General features: G+C 46.9%; 1 protein-coding gene across 1 annotated transcript in view; it reads left to right on the forward strand.

Annotated features, from left to right (window-relative positions):
• Positions 1-15,434, forward strand: part of KCTD19 (potassium channel tetramerization domain containing 19) — a 2,885,268-nt gene that overhangs the window by 631,320 nt on the left and 2,238,514 nt on the right. Inside the window, exon 3 of the mRNA XM_086945566.1 lies at positions 10,055-10,246. Within this exon, the coding sequence (XP_086801692.1) occupies positions 10,055-10,246 (192 nt within the window). The remainder of the gene's footprint in view (positions 1-10,054; positions 10,247-15,434) is intronic.

Below are 15,434 nucleotides of genomic sequence, written 5' to 3' on the forward strand. Positions count from 1 at the left end.
ACGGTGCAGTTGCAGACTTCCATTTCCCTATGGGAGCTTTTGCGGCAGTTGGAAACCGGACGTAGCACAAGCTCCCATTGAGAAATGGATGTCACTGTAAATTCCTGCACCATGTGACAGGCACCTCATGGTGCTTGGCACTCTGTGCAGGGATTTACGAGGCTGGGCCCCCAACCGGAGGCAGCGGAAAAGGGATCCCTTCTAGAGGCCCCCAAAGTCACTTTCTGACAGGCTTTCCATGTGACATGGAAAACCTGTGAGAAAGCAACATCATAATCCTGACAGGGGGATTATGTTTGGTTGCCAACTGGACGATGGTCTCCGGATTTGAATTCGGACCGTCATAATGGTAATACGAAGGTCAAAATTCAAACCAAGGATGCTGGTCGGTAAGCCTCCAAATAGCGGTAGGAGGCTTAACCACTGACATCCTAATTAGGGTCAATCTTTTTCTTCGAGACAGCACATGCCCTGACTAGCCGAGACTTAAAAAGGACTAAAATGTGAAGTGCCTGTCTGGCAGCGGGACAGCCTCAGCATGTTAGGCCTGGAATGAGTGGGACCCTAATTGGGGTGATGACGTTTACCGGTTTGTAATAATCTTATTCTTGATAGTTCAGGGAGCTGCACAATAGTGTAGATATGGGGATTTAGAGATAACGGATGCTAGTTTTACAAGGATTGCTCTGTGCCTCTGAGGCCCTGAGTACCTTCAAATGCGCCTCATAATTTCATTGTTCTTATGATGGTTTATGTTGCATTTACTATTTTCATGTGATACACTCTGACTCATTCGTCTCCGGTTCTCTGTCTAACTCCTCCACAACCCTCATTCTTCTGATGTCATATGTCATATTTCCTCAGGTTATGTAAATGTATCTGTAAAAGTTCCTGCATGAATTACTTGTACTGCACTTGCAATTAAAAGTGCTCTCCATCCCCGTGAGGATCCCTATCCAACATAAAAATACCTTAAAAATAAAGTGACATACTGCCCTTTGGAATTGAGTGCCGCTCGCAGCCGCGACCTGGGCTAATTGAATTTCCTGGACGTATTGCCGGTTTTGTGACCTCCTGCCTGGACCCTGATTGATGCCTTACATTGGACCCTGAAGTAATAGGACGCTGAGGCAGACATCGTGAGGCAGACATCGTGCAGATCACCGGGGCAGGGACTGCGAGACCCAGGGTGCTTAGCGCCTCGTCATCCAGCGCACCTGGTGTCTCTTCCCCGCCCCCAACTCCCATGTGTTTAAATAGCGGCTCGCGACCTGGGCTAATTGAATTTCCTGGACGTATTGCGGGTTTTGTGACCTCCTGCCTGGACCCTGATTGATGCCTTACATTGGACCCTGAAGTAATAGGACGCTGAGGCAGACATCGTGAGGCAGACATCGTGCAGATCACCGGGGCAGGGACTGCGAGACCCAGGGTGCTTAGCGCCTCGTCATCCAGCGCACCTGGTGTCTCTTCCCTGCCCCCAACTCCCGTGTGTTTAAATAGTGGCTCGCGGCCCCCGCTCCGCGGGAGCCGCTCGCAGCCGCGACCTGGGCTAATTGAATTTCCTGGACGTATTGCCGGTTTTGTGACCTCCTGCCTGGACCCTGATTGATGCCTTACATTGGACCCTGAAGTAATAGGACGCTGAGGCAGACATCGTGAGGCAGACATTGTGCAGATCACCGGGGCAGGGACTGTGAGACCCAGGGTGCTTAGCGCCTCGTCATCCAGCGCACCTGGTGTCTCTTCCCCGCCCCCAACTCCTACTTATTAACCTTTGTCTCTCGCGCTAGCGGGACGCGCGCGGGTCCAAGCCTGGGGCTAAGGCCGGGCAAAGGGCGGGCCGTTGTGTGGCCGTTAGGTGGCTGTGGGAGGCTAGGCTGGGGCCCTTCTCTTTCTCTCCTACAATTCCATCTACCAGATCTGTGACTTTCGTATAGACTGCTGTGTTGGTTGTTATCTTGATTCTAGTATTTCGCCTGGTAATAGTATCTTATTCTGTTTTACTATTTGTATGAGTTGTATTGTTAGGTTAGGACTCTTTTTCATCCTGCACTCTTTCCTCCTTGCTCCTCCCCCTGGAAGGGCCAAAGTGTTAAGTATTTCGAGTTCCTGACTAGATATCCTTGTTTAGGATTCTGGTTTTCAATTTAGTTGCAAACCTATATTAGTATGGATTTTGTTCTACCTAGCACCCCGGGGGTAAACTCTAACAAGGGCACCCTAGACAATTATTTTAAGAAATCCATTTCTGAAATAGATAGGGAAGAAGCATTAGCTGAGAGAAGGGTGGAGCGTCGCCGTTCCATCGAAGGTTATAAAGCTAGACTCTCTTTGACATCAACTCCGCTTACTTTAACATCTGGCTCAGGGGGGGCCCCTATAATTGAGGATTCCTTTGCCACTCAGGGTATTCCTGCACTTTTAAGGGACACCTCCCCTTTACCATCTTTACCTGGGGCCTCAAACAGCACTCCCATAACTTCTTCTTCACCACCCTGTAATTCTGGTGAAGGTCTGGAAGTTCCACCAGCCGCCCTTCACACAGCCAAAATGACCAATAGAAACCAATCTAGAAAGATAGAGGTCCCAAAAGCCCACGGTCCACCTCCTAACAAAAGAAGGAGGAAGGGGGGTTCACTCCAAAAAGGCAGAATTAGTCACTCCGACTTCGGCAAGGGGAAAAGGGGGAAGTTAGTTTCTGCCCCCAAACCAACAGTGGACATAAGATCTGAAACCACTCTAGTGACTCTACAGGAAATTCCAACATTAACTGGTACAGCTTCCTTAAGTGCCAATATGATGGACACACAGCCGACTGTCCCCACCTTGGAGCTTCTTGAGCATTTGCTTAGGACGTTCACCTCTCCAATCTTAGAAAGACTACTGGGTATTGAGCAGCGGCTGGGGAATTTGGAAGTGGCTATCCTCAACAAAGCGGAAAAACAGAAAGCTCCTCCTAATCCAACTCCAGTACTGGCTGGGGCTGGTCTATCTACCATTCCAAAACCAACTCCAGCCCAGGCGGCTGAAGCTGCATCCACTACCACTACATCGAATATATTTAAAAAGCCTAACGCACCCACCAAAACAGTGAGTCACAATCTTCAAGGGGCCAAATCTTCTACTTTTCCATCCCGACCAGCCATGCAAGCTGCTGGTGCTATCCCGAAGGGCGGAAACAGCTCGACTGCAACAACACTGCGGCCGGCCAGAGAGAGGGAGTCCCCAAATAGAGCTGAAAAACGTAGGGGGCGCCAGGTTGAACTTCCCCCGGAAGCAGTGCCCTATGTGGTGGTGCTCACGGGTGTTCCTACACTTGACCCAGATAAGCGAGAAGGTCCCCTACAGCTCAAAAATAAAACTATGCACTGGTTGACCCGGAATAGACCACTCCCAGGTAATATCAATGGGGAGATCGTGCATGTGCGCCGACTCCCCTGGCTGGGGGGGCGGGAGAAAGACATCGAGGGTGACCTGATTGTGGTTAACTTTAGAGATCCTGAAGCTGTTAGGCACATCCTGAGTTGGATGCCTGGGAATTTAGGAAAATCAATCATGCCATGTGACCTTACTTACTTTTATCCAAGAGCCCTAGTGGCTCCTATGTCATGCCCCTGGCCACCCCCGGCCCAGCCGAGCATCCTAGGCCATAAATATAACAATCACTATATCCCCCCGGTGCCTGGTTCCATGGCCCTAAAGAATGTATTTGGGTGGGAAACCATCCCTCAAAGGGGTTATGGCAATAACTCCGGGAGGTTGGACCATGCTCTTGAAACAGGAGGGATGCAACATCTGCTCCCCTTCACTCCCTTCAAAGTTAAAAACAGATTTGAAGCTTTCTCTGGAATGGACTCTTGCGATTGACGCTTGGGTGCCTGTCCTAGTCTTCTTCCATCGCTGAGGGGGTTATGGGTTCAAGATGATAAATCTCCTATCACCTGCGAACATTTCCCTCCACAGTCTCCCTGTGATCTCCCTGGCCTGACTCCAATTCTCTTAGTTCCACCCAACCAGAGTCCAACACCTGCTTCCGGGACCTCTGTCTCGTATGTAAGCAATGATTGTGGTAATATGGGGACACAGGGCCTCAAATGTAATATCCATCTAAAGCCCTGAAGGTGTTGTCATGGAATGTCGCGGGCATTGCCAATAAACTAAATACAGACGATTGGGACTCCCTAGTAACAAATAGTGACATTTGTCTCTTTCAAGAGACTTGGGCGAGGGAACCAACGTCTAAAATTGGTTATGCAATCTTTGAAATCAAGGCTACCTGGAATGGTAAGGGGAGGCCCTCGGGTGGTTTGGCGGTGTGGGTAGCGAGTCATATTGGATGCACTGCGGAGAACATAGCCACGTCCTCACAGGACATACAGTGTGTCTTATTGAAGTGGCCTGGTGCCCCTAAATTGGCAATTATAAACGTCTATTCCCGCCCTGTTGGCCTAACTATGGAGTCCTCCACATTAGAAGATCTTTCGTCCTTCTTGGGTCAGTTACCGATTGATTACAAGGTGGTAATGGGCGGAGACTTTAACTGCCATTTTGAGCTTTTAGAGGGTCTGAGGGAAGGGGCTCTTACAGCGGAAGATGACTTTTGGGGTGTTCCGGTGTGCCAATCGCCCCATCCCAAATCTTGGACCCCACTCGCGGTTCAAATTATGTCCCTGACTCTCAACTTCGCGTTAAGAGCTTGCAATGGACGAACAACTTCAGACACCCCCTCAAATGCACTTTTAACAGGAAGAACCACGAGTCGCGACTAGACTACATTTTTGTAGATATTAGTCTGTGGCCAAAGGTTGAGGATTTTAAAATAAGTGCGCGCACAGATAGCGACCACAATGCACTTTTACTCTTTTTGGTACATCCTCCGCAAATCCCGGACCTCCACCCCCTGAGGACAGAGATGATTTGGGCAATCTGGTATTAACCTCTAACAGGCGTAGGGTGAGATGGGAGAAACTCTCAAATTCTGAAGAAAACATTAGGAAAATCTATGAGCTTGTGCTGCCAAAACTCGAGGCCCTGGACGATTTAATTAACCAATCCAGTCCCCAGGATTTTGGTAAAAGTTTAGCTCTAATCCATGAAGACCTAGTGGGAGCTCTGGGCGAGGTTCTTTACCAGGAGTTGGTGAAGCTTAAGCAAAAGATCCGAACTTCCTCCTGGTATAACTCTGAATGCAGAAAGGCTAAGTCTGACCTAATCACAGCAGTCAAAGAAGGTGCAGCGCGGACCAGGGTGGCCGATCTTAGGCGCCAGTATAAGGGCATAATGGCTTGTGCAAGGTCAGATTGGGACTGGGACAGATGGCAGGATCTTTCAACTGCCCTTAGAACAAAGGACTCTAGAAGATTCTGGTTACTAGTTAATACTGGCTCAGGAGAACCTAAAGCTGCAGTGGAGCCTAATATTGCAGCTTCCATATGGGAAGACCACTTTGGCAAACTATATGAAGACAGCTCTGAGGACACCAATGATGTGGTCGCAGCCCTCTTATCCCTCCCTGGAGACAGTTTGGAGTTTAGTCTGGGGAAGTGGCCAGTGCAATAGACGGCCTAGCGTTGGGAAAAGCACTGGGTCTTGACAAATTACCAGGTGACCTCTTCAGGTCCCAACCAGAGATTTGGGCGCCATATTTTCACATCCTTTTTAATTCTATCGCACGAGGCATGGCGATCCCCTGTACTTGGCTGGGGGCAGAGATAGTCCCTATCTTTAAGAAGGGCTGTCCTCTCCTCCCAGCCAACTACAGGCCGATTAGCCTTATAGATGTGCCCCAAAAACTTTATTCTCGACTTATATTGGACCAACTCCTGGATTGGATGGAGGATAAAGATATCTTAAGCCCACTCCAGGCTGGCTTCAGGAAGAACACGTCCACCATGGACCAGATCTTCCGCCTCGTCCTCCTCTACTGGAAATCGGTGAGGATTGAGGGAGGGAGGTTGTACATGGTGTTCGTGGACCCGAAGTCAGCATTTGACTTGGTACCACGAAAAAAACTCTGGGAGGTCTTAAAGGAGATGGGAGTTCCCACCCACCTCCTACAGGCCATAATAAGACTTCATGAGGGTAATTTTGCTCAGGTACGGTGTGGGAGGGGCGGAGCCCTGTCAAAAAGGTTTCCTGTCTTAAGGGGGGGAAGGCAGGGATGCGTCCTGGCGCCTACACTGTTCTGCCTTTACGTTAATAACATCCTAACACATTTAGTTAACGTTAGGGACAATGATGCCCCATTTTTGGCGGGCAGGAGGGAGCCGGCAATCATGTTTGCTGACGACACCCTCCTGCTCTCCAAATCCCCCATGGGAATACAGCGGATCCTGGACGGATTTGGTCTTTTCTGCAGACAGTACGGTCTCGAGATCAACACAGGGAAGACCAAATTTATGATTTTTAACCCCTCCCCTACAACAAGACCAAACCCTTCACTGAGCTCAACATCCCTGGAGAGGGTAAAAACATTCCAGTACCTGGGCGTAACTTTGCATGAGAACTTAGCCTGGGGACCGCAGATATCAAGTTCTCGAATAAGGCTGTCTCAACTTTCTGGGGCTATTTTAAAGGTTACAAACTCTTCTACCTATAAACCCATAGCTCCAGCAGTTGAAATGTATAAAACACAAGCCAAGTCGGCTGCACTATATGGCAGCGAGTTGTGGGGTTACCAAGCTGGAAATGAGCTGATGTGTCTGGAAAATAATTTTCTGAGACGCCTTTTGGCCCTCCCGCGTGCTACACCCCTGTTTCCCTTACGTTTAGACTTGGGTCTACCCTCTATAAGGGAGGACCTTGAACTAAAACCACTAGGATACTGGCACAGGCTCTGGTCAACAAACGAGCTGGAACACTATAGGCAAGATCTTGTTCATGTTATGAACCTAAACCATAGTGATAAAATTCCCTGGTTATCATTTGTAAAGCAAGAACTGTCCTGGCTGGGCCTCGACGAACTGTGGGAGGCCCCTGAAATAGGCTGTCAAAGGGTCCCCCGGAAAAGACTCGTAGAAGCTTATAAGGAACAAAGTCTTGCTTCTCATGTGCTTGCACCCCGCACTGGCATTTTAACCCAACGTTTTATGGATTCCAAAAATTCTTACCACTTCGAAAGTTTTATGGACATTATTTCCCGACTCTGGCAAGAAAGCTATTTATCCAATGGAGGTTTGGCACCTTACCTATTAAATCCTTTACGTGCAAATGGGCCAAGGGAGGGGACAAAATATGCCCCGGCTGCAATTCCTGTGATGAGGAGGAAATCCATGTTCTGTTTTTCTGCCCTTCCTACAAGACACCTAGGAAGCATTGCAAAAACAACAAGTGATGGACTGAATGTGGATCAATGTCACACACTCCCCCAGTCAAAAGATCTGGGCCCAAATCCATCGTTTTTTTGCACTCCACACCACCCTGGGTTAGACAATGGCGATATGCAAATCAGCTCTGACCCTGTTGCCCCATGGGAACAGTCCAGTCCGAACTACAAAAGCCATGTCCTTCCCAGAACGGAATCAAGCATCCGAGGACCGGACCGGTTTCGAGGTAACACCTCTCATCAGCCCGGCTAGCTTGACTCCAAGTGGTGTGGAGTGCCTGGGACCCACGTCTGGGCATCCCCAGCGCACTTAGGGCGGCAATTGCAAAAACAACAAGTGATGGACTGAATGTGGATCAATGTCACACACTCCCCCAGTCAAAAGATCTGGGCCCAAATCCATCGTTTTTTTGCACTCCACACCACCCTGGGTTAGACAATGGCGATATGCAAATCAGCTCTTACCCTGTTGCCCCATGGGAACAGTCCAGTCCGAACTACAAAAGCCATGTCCTTCCCAGAACGGAATCAAGCATCCGAGGACCGGACCGGTTTCGAGGTAACACCTCTCATCAGCCCGGCTAGCTTGACTCCAAGTGGTGTGGAGTGCCTGGGACCCACGTCTGGGCATCCACAGCGCACTTAGAGCGGCAATTGCAAAAACAACAAGTGATGGACTGAATGTGGATCAATGTCACACACTCCCCCAGTCAAAAGATCTGGGCCCAAATCCATCGTTTTTTTGCACTCCACATCGCCATTGTCTAACCCAGGGTGGTGTGGAGTGCAAAAAAACGATGGATGGAGAGGTGTTACCTCGAAACCGGTCCGGTCCTCGGATGCTTGATTCCGTTCTGGGAAGGACATGGCTTTTGTAGTTCGGACTGAACTGTTCCCATGGGGCAACAGGGTCAGAGCTGATTTGCATATCGCCATTGTCTAACCCAGGGTGGTGTGGAGTGCAAAAAAACGATGGATTTGGGCCCAGATCTTTTGACTGGGGGAATGTGTGACATTGATCCACATTCGGTCCATCACTTGTTGTTTTTGCAATTGCCGCCCTAAGTGCGCTGGGGATGCCCAGACGTGGGTCCCAGGCACTCCACACCACTTGGAGTCAAGCTAGCCGGGCTGATGAGAGGTGTTACCTCGAAACCGGTCCGGTCCTCGGATGCTTGATTCCGTTCTGGGAAGGACATGGCTTTTGTAGTTCGGACTGGACTGTTCCCATGGGGCAACAGGGTCAGAGCTGATTTGCATATCGCCATTGTCTAACCCAGGGTGGTGTGGAGTGCAAAAAAACGATGGATTTGGGCCCAGATCTTTTGACTGGGGGAATGTGTGACATTGATCCACATTCGGTCCATCACTTGTTGTTTTTGCAATTGCCGCCCTAAGTGCGCTGGGGATGCCCAGACGTGGGTCCCAGGCACTCCACACCACTTGGAGTCAAGCTAGCCAGGCTGATGAGAGGTGTTACCTCGAAACCGGTCCGGTCCTCGGATGCTTGATTCCGTTCTGGGAAGGACATGGCTTTTGTAGTTCGGACTGGACTGTTCCCATGGGGCAACAGGGTCAGAGCTGATTTGCATATCGCCATTGTCTAACCCAGGGTGGTGTGGAGTGCAAAAAAACAATGGATTTGGGCCCAGATCTTTTGACTGGGGGAATGTGTGACATGGATCCACATTCGGTCCATCACTTGTTGTTTTTGCAATTGCCGCCCTAAGTGCGCTGGGGATGCCCAGACGTGGGTCCCAGGCACTCCACACCACTTGGAGTCAAGCTAGCCGGGCTGATGAGAGGTGTTACCTCGAAACCGGTCCGGTCCTCAGATGCTTGATTCCGTTCTGGGAAGGACATGGCTTTTGTAGTTCGGACTGGACTGTTCCCATGGGGCAACAGGGTCGGAGCTGATTTGCATATCGCCATTGTCTAACCCAGGGTGGTGTGGAGTGCGAAAAAACGATGGATTTGGGCCCAGATCTTTTGACTGGGGGAATGTGTGACATTGATCCACATTCGGTCCATCACTTGTTGTTTTTGCACCTAGGAAACATTGGCTTGTGCCTCTATGTAGGAACATGGGCATAAGGAACTTGGCGATCTCGTTCAGAATATTGAATACTGATTCCTCCCCACACATTGTATTTGCAGTTGCAAAATTTCTTTTGGCCATGTGGCACATTAGGAGCAAGTTGCTGAAAGTAAGATCATTATAGGACTGTATTGTCAACCTTCCTTTCTGCCACTGTAACCTTTACCATCTACTGGCATTGCTTCTCAATATACTATGTTCTTGTTAAATATTATGTGTACCTAATGTTAACAAATGCTTTTATGTATGCTTTTATGCATCTTTTATGGCCTAAACTGCCAAAATAAAGAATTTTTGGATTGTATTGGATTGGCTATCATTGCAAATGAAAACAATACTGAATGTATGTGTTATCTAGTACAATGAATATTCAAGGGACAGGAACCCATTGCTAAGTGAATATATATAATTTTGCTGAAAATATGTATTTTTAAAATTAGTACTCCAAATGACATTTCTCATCTAAAACTATCTAGGAGTCTTTACGTCTTCAATACTAATGTACTGCCTTGGTTTACTATTTTGGATCTTTCTAAATTTGATTTCCTGTTCAGAATTTATATACTCGGAAAATGTTAAAAACTTAGCACAGACGCCTTATTGTTCTTTAACGTTTTGTTTTATTTTAGGTTTACATGATAAGGCTCCGTTGGGATTGATTGACACACCATTACTAGATACGGAAGAAGAGGTCCATTACTGCTTCATCTCAGTCAATGTGCTGGGCAAATATCCTGTGTTAATCAATGATGATAATTTGCTTTGGCTTGCTGAAGATTTTGCACTGATAGAAACTGGATGCAGTGAATTCCGTTTCATAGGTAATGCTGTATGCATTTGGACAATTCACTATTATAAAGAAATATGTAATGCTGAGAAACAATATAGTCACACTGTTAGCTTTACTGATATTGCCAGCAAATTAAGTTTATTACTTCAGATAATGTCTCACAAGATAGCGATAACAAATTACTTGACCTCACTCCAGAGATTTTGAATGACGGAGAGACAGTTCCTAAATGTTTTCAAGAACAGCTCTTGATCAATGAAAAAAACACACTTTTCTACTACAAACCACCACATTGAGACCGACATGGAAAGAACGGGTGTAGGTCCTGAATATTGAGTATGGAATATCGTATATATTAATATCCTAGCCATAATATTGAGGACAATATCAACAGGCAAGTATTTATAGATTTCCATTCCTAGATCCACAAATAGGTACATTGACTACATATACATATGTATAGATATGTATATACATTTCGCAATTTTACCCTGGATTCCAAACACACAGCGGGTGCTTCTGCAGATCGGGGTTGAGACCCGTTTTTGTTACACAACAACTAAACACAAATCAGAGCACTCGTGGAATGATTAAAATTATTATTTCCTGCAGACACATTTCGGCGTGATGCATTCCTAAATGCAATACAATCATTCAGTTTCAAGCATAGTGTGTGGTTCATTTAAACGTCCAGCTATTGCTACTATTGGTGGGGCTGCAACTAATAGGTGGATGGTAACTTTCTTTGTCAATATCCTATTGCCACCGGGCGTCAAACCAACTGCATATGGATTTCAATGGTTTGTAGTTCACATATGGGCCTTAACGCCCCATAAGCCATTTTGCTCCAGTGAGCCGGGAAATAATATTTGTATTCGCCGCTCCAGATGGTAGCCTTGTGGTGTTGCTAATCCTTAATTGACACTTGACTATTCTAATTCTGCTTGATTTTAATAGTTCCTATGCCCTAGCTCGGGGAAACCCAATGGGTATCTGTACGCTTTATGAATGAAATTAACATAACATAACATAACATAACTTGCAGCCACATTCCCACTGTGCACATATTCTTCGCCTGCCCCTGGTTATAATACCTAGGATTCCTGCGGGTAACCCAAGGCCTACATGGTCGACAGACTCTGATAGCGGCAGTTCTGGCACACCCAACAAATTCATTTTTGCAAGAGAAGGGGGTGAGACGTGATTTTGTTACACAACAACTAAACACAGGTTGGATCACTCGCGGGGTAGTTAAAATGATTTATTCCTGCAGATGCGTTTCTGCATGATGTCTTCCTCATTGCAATAAAATCATTCTGTTTCAAGCGCAAGCATAGTGTGTGGTTTATTTAAATGTCCAGCTATTGCTACTATTGGTGGGGCTGCAACCAATATGTAGACTGCAACTTTCTTTTTCAATATCTATTCAAAAAACGTTTTTGCTTTTGCCAATATCTTTGGTGCCTTTTGACGAATGTTTGCAAATTTTTCAAAACTAATGGCCTGATCCGGTCAGCTCCTGTCTTGAAAGTTTTGGTGTGATTCGTCAAGCTGGGGGCAGAGAAAAAAGGTGGGTCCCAAAACATATTTTCCCCAGGTTAATTTCCATAGGAAAAATTGGAACAAGCTACAGCCCGAATTGCTGAACGGAATTACGCCAAATTTGGCAAAAAGGTACCTCTTGGTTCAGAAAGAGACCTTTTTTTTTAAATGGTGTAAATTCGTTCAGTAGTTGCTGAGAAATTCCCAATTATAAATAGTTTTTCCACCATCTCTCACTGCGATAAACAAGATTGACAACTGGGTGGGGAGGGGAGTAAGGGTAGTATTTCAACTGACGCACATAAAATAGATTATGAATCACAGAAGATAGATAGAGGTATATCATGACAGCACTAACCTTACAATTGGGACTTGTAATGTTGTGGGAGTAAAAAAAAACTAGGGGATCCAGAGTGGCTGGAGACAATCAGCCAAAGTCACTTTGTCTGCCTTCAAGAGACGTTGGCAACAGACGATTTTTACGTGGAGGGCTTTCCCTTGTTTCTAACTAAGTCAGTCACATCAGAGGGAGGGCGGGCTAAGGGGGGTTCTGGCCTTATTATTATCTATACCCATATCACTGAAATTGATAAGATCTTATATGCGTTCTCCCTACTTCCAACTATTCCACCTGCAAATGAAGGAAGAGCTAAATGTGGTTTTAGTTAATTTTTAGGTCTCGCGTACGCAGCGCGCATGCGCTGAAAAGGCAAAAATACCTTTTCCGATCGCTTTGGCCTTTCAGCCAAGCACGTGCACACGTTCCATTGCCTTCAATGGCAACGCGTGCACGTGTGGAGATTCACTTGCGGTAGCGCGCGCCGCCAAATGGCAGCAATTATCTCTCCCACGAGTGAATCGCGCAGCCTCCCTCCTCCCCCCCCCCATCTGCTGCGCGAGCGCTTTTTCTAATTAGCGAGGTTTCGCTTTAAACACACCCTCAAAGGAGTTGTTAGGGATGAAGACGAGAATGGAGCTGGGCCCTGCCCTGTCTTTGAACATGCTGGTGCAATAGGTCATTCAGGGAGGAGGAGAGAGCGAGCCAGGTTGGTTGGCCTCTGAGGTGAGGTACGGTTAGGTTTCCTCGTAGAAGGTTGCAGCTGCAATGCCCACTATGAAAGGGCCCATTGTTCGCGTTAAGTTGGAGCTAGCACAAAGCTGACGCGCTCTGCTCGGGAATGAGTTACAGCTGTTTGCTGGACGGAGCTCAGCCCCATTTACCTGTCACCAGGCATCGGTCTCCTGGTTCCTGTATGGCTGTTCCCGAGACCCCCTGTGAACTGCTCCATCCCGTCCACCTGACGGGGCCTGGGCTGCCCGAGTATGTTCATTAAATTAATTAAAATCATTACAATACCCCCTGATGCGAATAAAAGACTTAAATTGACAATTTATCAATATATAAAAATACATCACTTTTTGTTAAAAAATTCATAACAGTAAAATTTGGATATGAAAGATTTTGCGGTTGGCGGCTTTCAAACTTTAAACAACAGAGTTAACAGTATGACTCCCTTGAGAAGAGTATTAATGTCATTTTGCAGAGATTTAGTTGAGGTCATCATTGTCTTGCCATAGAAGTCTACTAACTGCGTTCATGTATTTGACTCCTCTACATGCAAGGATATATGACGTACCCTCTAACCAACATAACACCGCTTGCCTGCTTGACGGGATGTTCAAGTCATTGAAAATTGATTTTAAGTGCTGCCTCCTGAGGTCTTGGGCTGCTGGGCAGGCACATAGTAGGTGAATTAGAGTTTCTTTTTTGAAACCGCATAATCGGCAGGACTGTGATTCAAATGCCTTTTTCCACAGAGGGAGTAAGTCCTTTGAGTCGTGGAGGCCCATTCGAAACTTTATGAAGCTCATTTTTAACTGTGAGCTAAAATGGGCGGATAAATATGCTTGTGGCTTCAAGAGACGGTAGGAGTTTATGACTGTCCACCCATGCCGCCTCTTGTTGAGCGCCTTTTTATCCTCCAACAAAGAATTTTTTTTTGGCTGCGATGTTTACTATTTTGCCCAAGGTTACTCTGTCCAGCCCTTTGTCCCACGCTGTTTCAAGCCCCAACTCGGCAAACAAGACTCTCAAAAGCTTCCCCAGGAGTTGGGGGTATCCAGCTTCCCCTGGAACTTAATTGCATCCCAGCATAAGCTGTTCAGAGTGCCTGAGTCTGAAGAGCAAAATGTATGACAAAGTTTAATAAAGCTGCTCATTCCCCGGAACTTCTGATGCTGGAGGCCGAATTCCAATCTAACCTGGGCAGGCAAGACACATTTTGGTAAGTCAAAGACTGCTTTATAAATCTTTGACTGCAGCTCGTTCAATAAGTTCACTTCTTTGCCACACCAAGGGGCCAAGCCATAGGATAAGCTGGGCTGGATTTGTGCGGCCAGCAAATGGGAATGGTTTGGGCAGTCCATTTTTTTGCGTTATAATCTATAAGCAAAAATTAAAGATTGAGCCTTGGCTGTTAGTGCCACTTTATGTTCTTTGTGGGTTGCCCCCTGCCCGATTATTACGCCCAGGTATTTATATGAGCTCACTTCTTCGACGATTGCCCCTTTGGCCCTCCATTTGAACTTGTTTTTTTTGCGGTCCACTAAGCAGACGACTTTGGTTTTCTCTTTATTTAGCTCCAGCTTTTCCATGTCCAAGTAGGCTACGAGATTATTTATTGATCTCTGTAAGCCAATAGGGGTTTGGCTCAGCAAAACTATGTTGTCCGCGTATTGTAGGATGGCAACTGGAGTGTTGGCCATTTTCGGGGGTGAGAATCTGGTTTCTCAATATGTGGTGCAATGTCCGATAAAAACAAGTTAAATAAGCTGGGGGCAAGACACAGCCTTGTTTCAGACCTCTTTGCGTAAAAATACTCGCTGTTGTACTTAGCCCATCACCAAGCTTAACTCTTGCCCAGGTGTCCGTAAACAATGTGATTATGGCATTAAGCATTTTGTTTGGCAAGCCCCATGCGTTGAGTTTCTTCCAGAGCTGGTTCCTGCTCACTCTATCTAAAGCGGATTTGATGTCCACAAAACAAGCGAACAGTTGTTGTTTTCTTATTTGTGCTTTTTCTGTTAAGAGTGCTAGGATGGCGAGGTTGGATATAGTGCCCATTCCTTGCCTAAATCCGGACAGGAACTTAGGAATTATGTTTTTTTTCTTCCATCCAACCTTGCAGCTGAATTAGCAAGCATGAAGCATACAGTTTTGCTTTTACGTCAATCAATGAGATTAGTCTATAGTTTCCCGGCTTACGGTGGTCTCTCTTTTTAAATATAGGGTGGATGATATTACCCTTCCAGGAAGTCAGGCGGTTGGACTGGTTATAGATCTCATTGAATAGTGGGGTGAGTATGGAAGACCACAGGTCTGGATTATCCCTGAATATTGCGTTGGGAATGCCGTTTGGCTCAGCCCCTCCCTCAGGCCTTAACTTCCGTATGAGCCCGCTTAGCTCATTCGCGTTAACCAGGATGTTAAACTCGTTGGCACGCAGCTCTGACTGTGGAGTGCTGCCTTCCTCGTGATCCGGCTTGGGGAGGCCCTCTTTGTCTTTCAGGTCGAGATCTTGCCCGTGGTGCATTCCTTTGGGACCCGTTACTACCTGGTTGTACTGGGAATGCACATGGGCAATCCATGTGTCTGCACCAATTCCTGCTTCTTGCGT

This window comes from Lissotriton vulgaris, chromosome 12, assembly GCF_964263255.1.
Source record: "Lissotriton vulgaris chromosome 12, aLisVul1.2, whole genome shotgun sequence".
NCBI lineage: Eukaryota > Metazoa > Chordata > Amphibia > Caudata > Salamandridae > Lissotriton > Lissotriton vulgaris.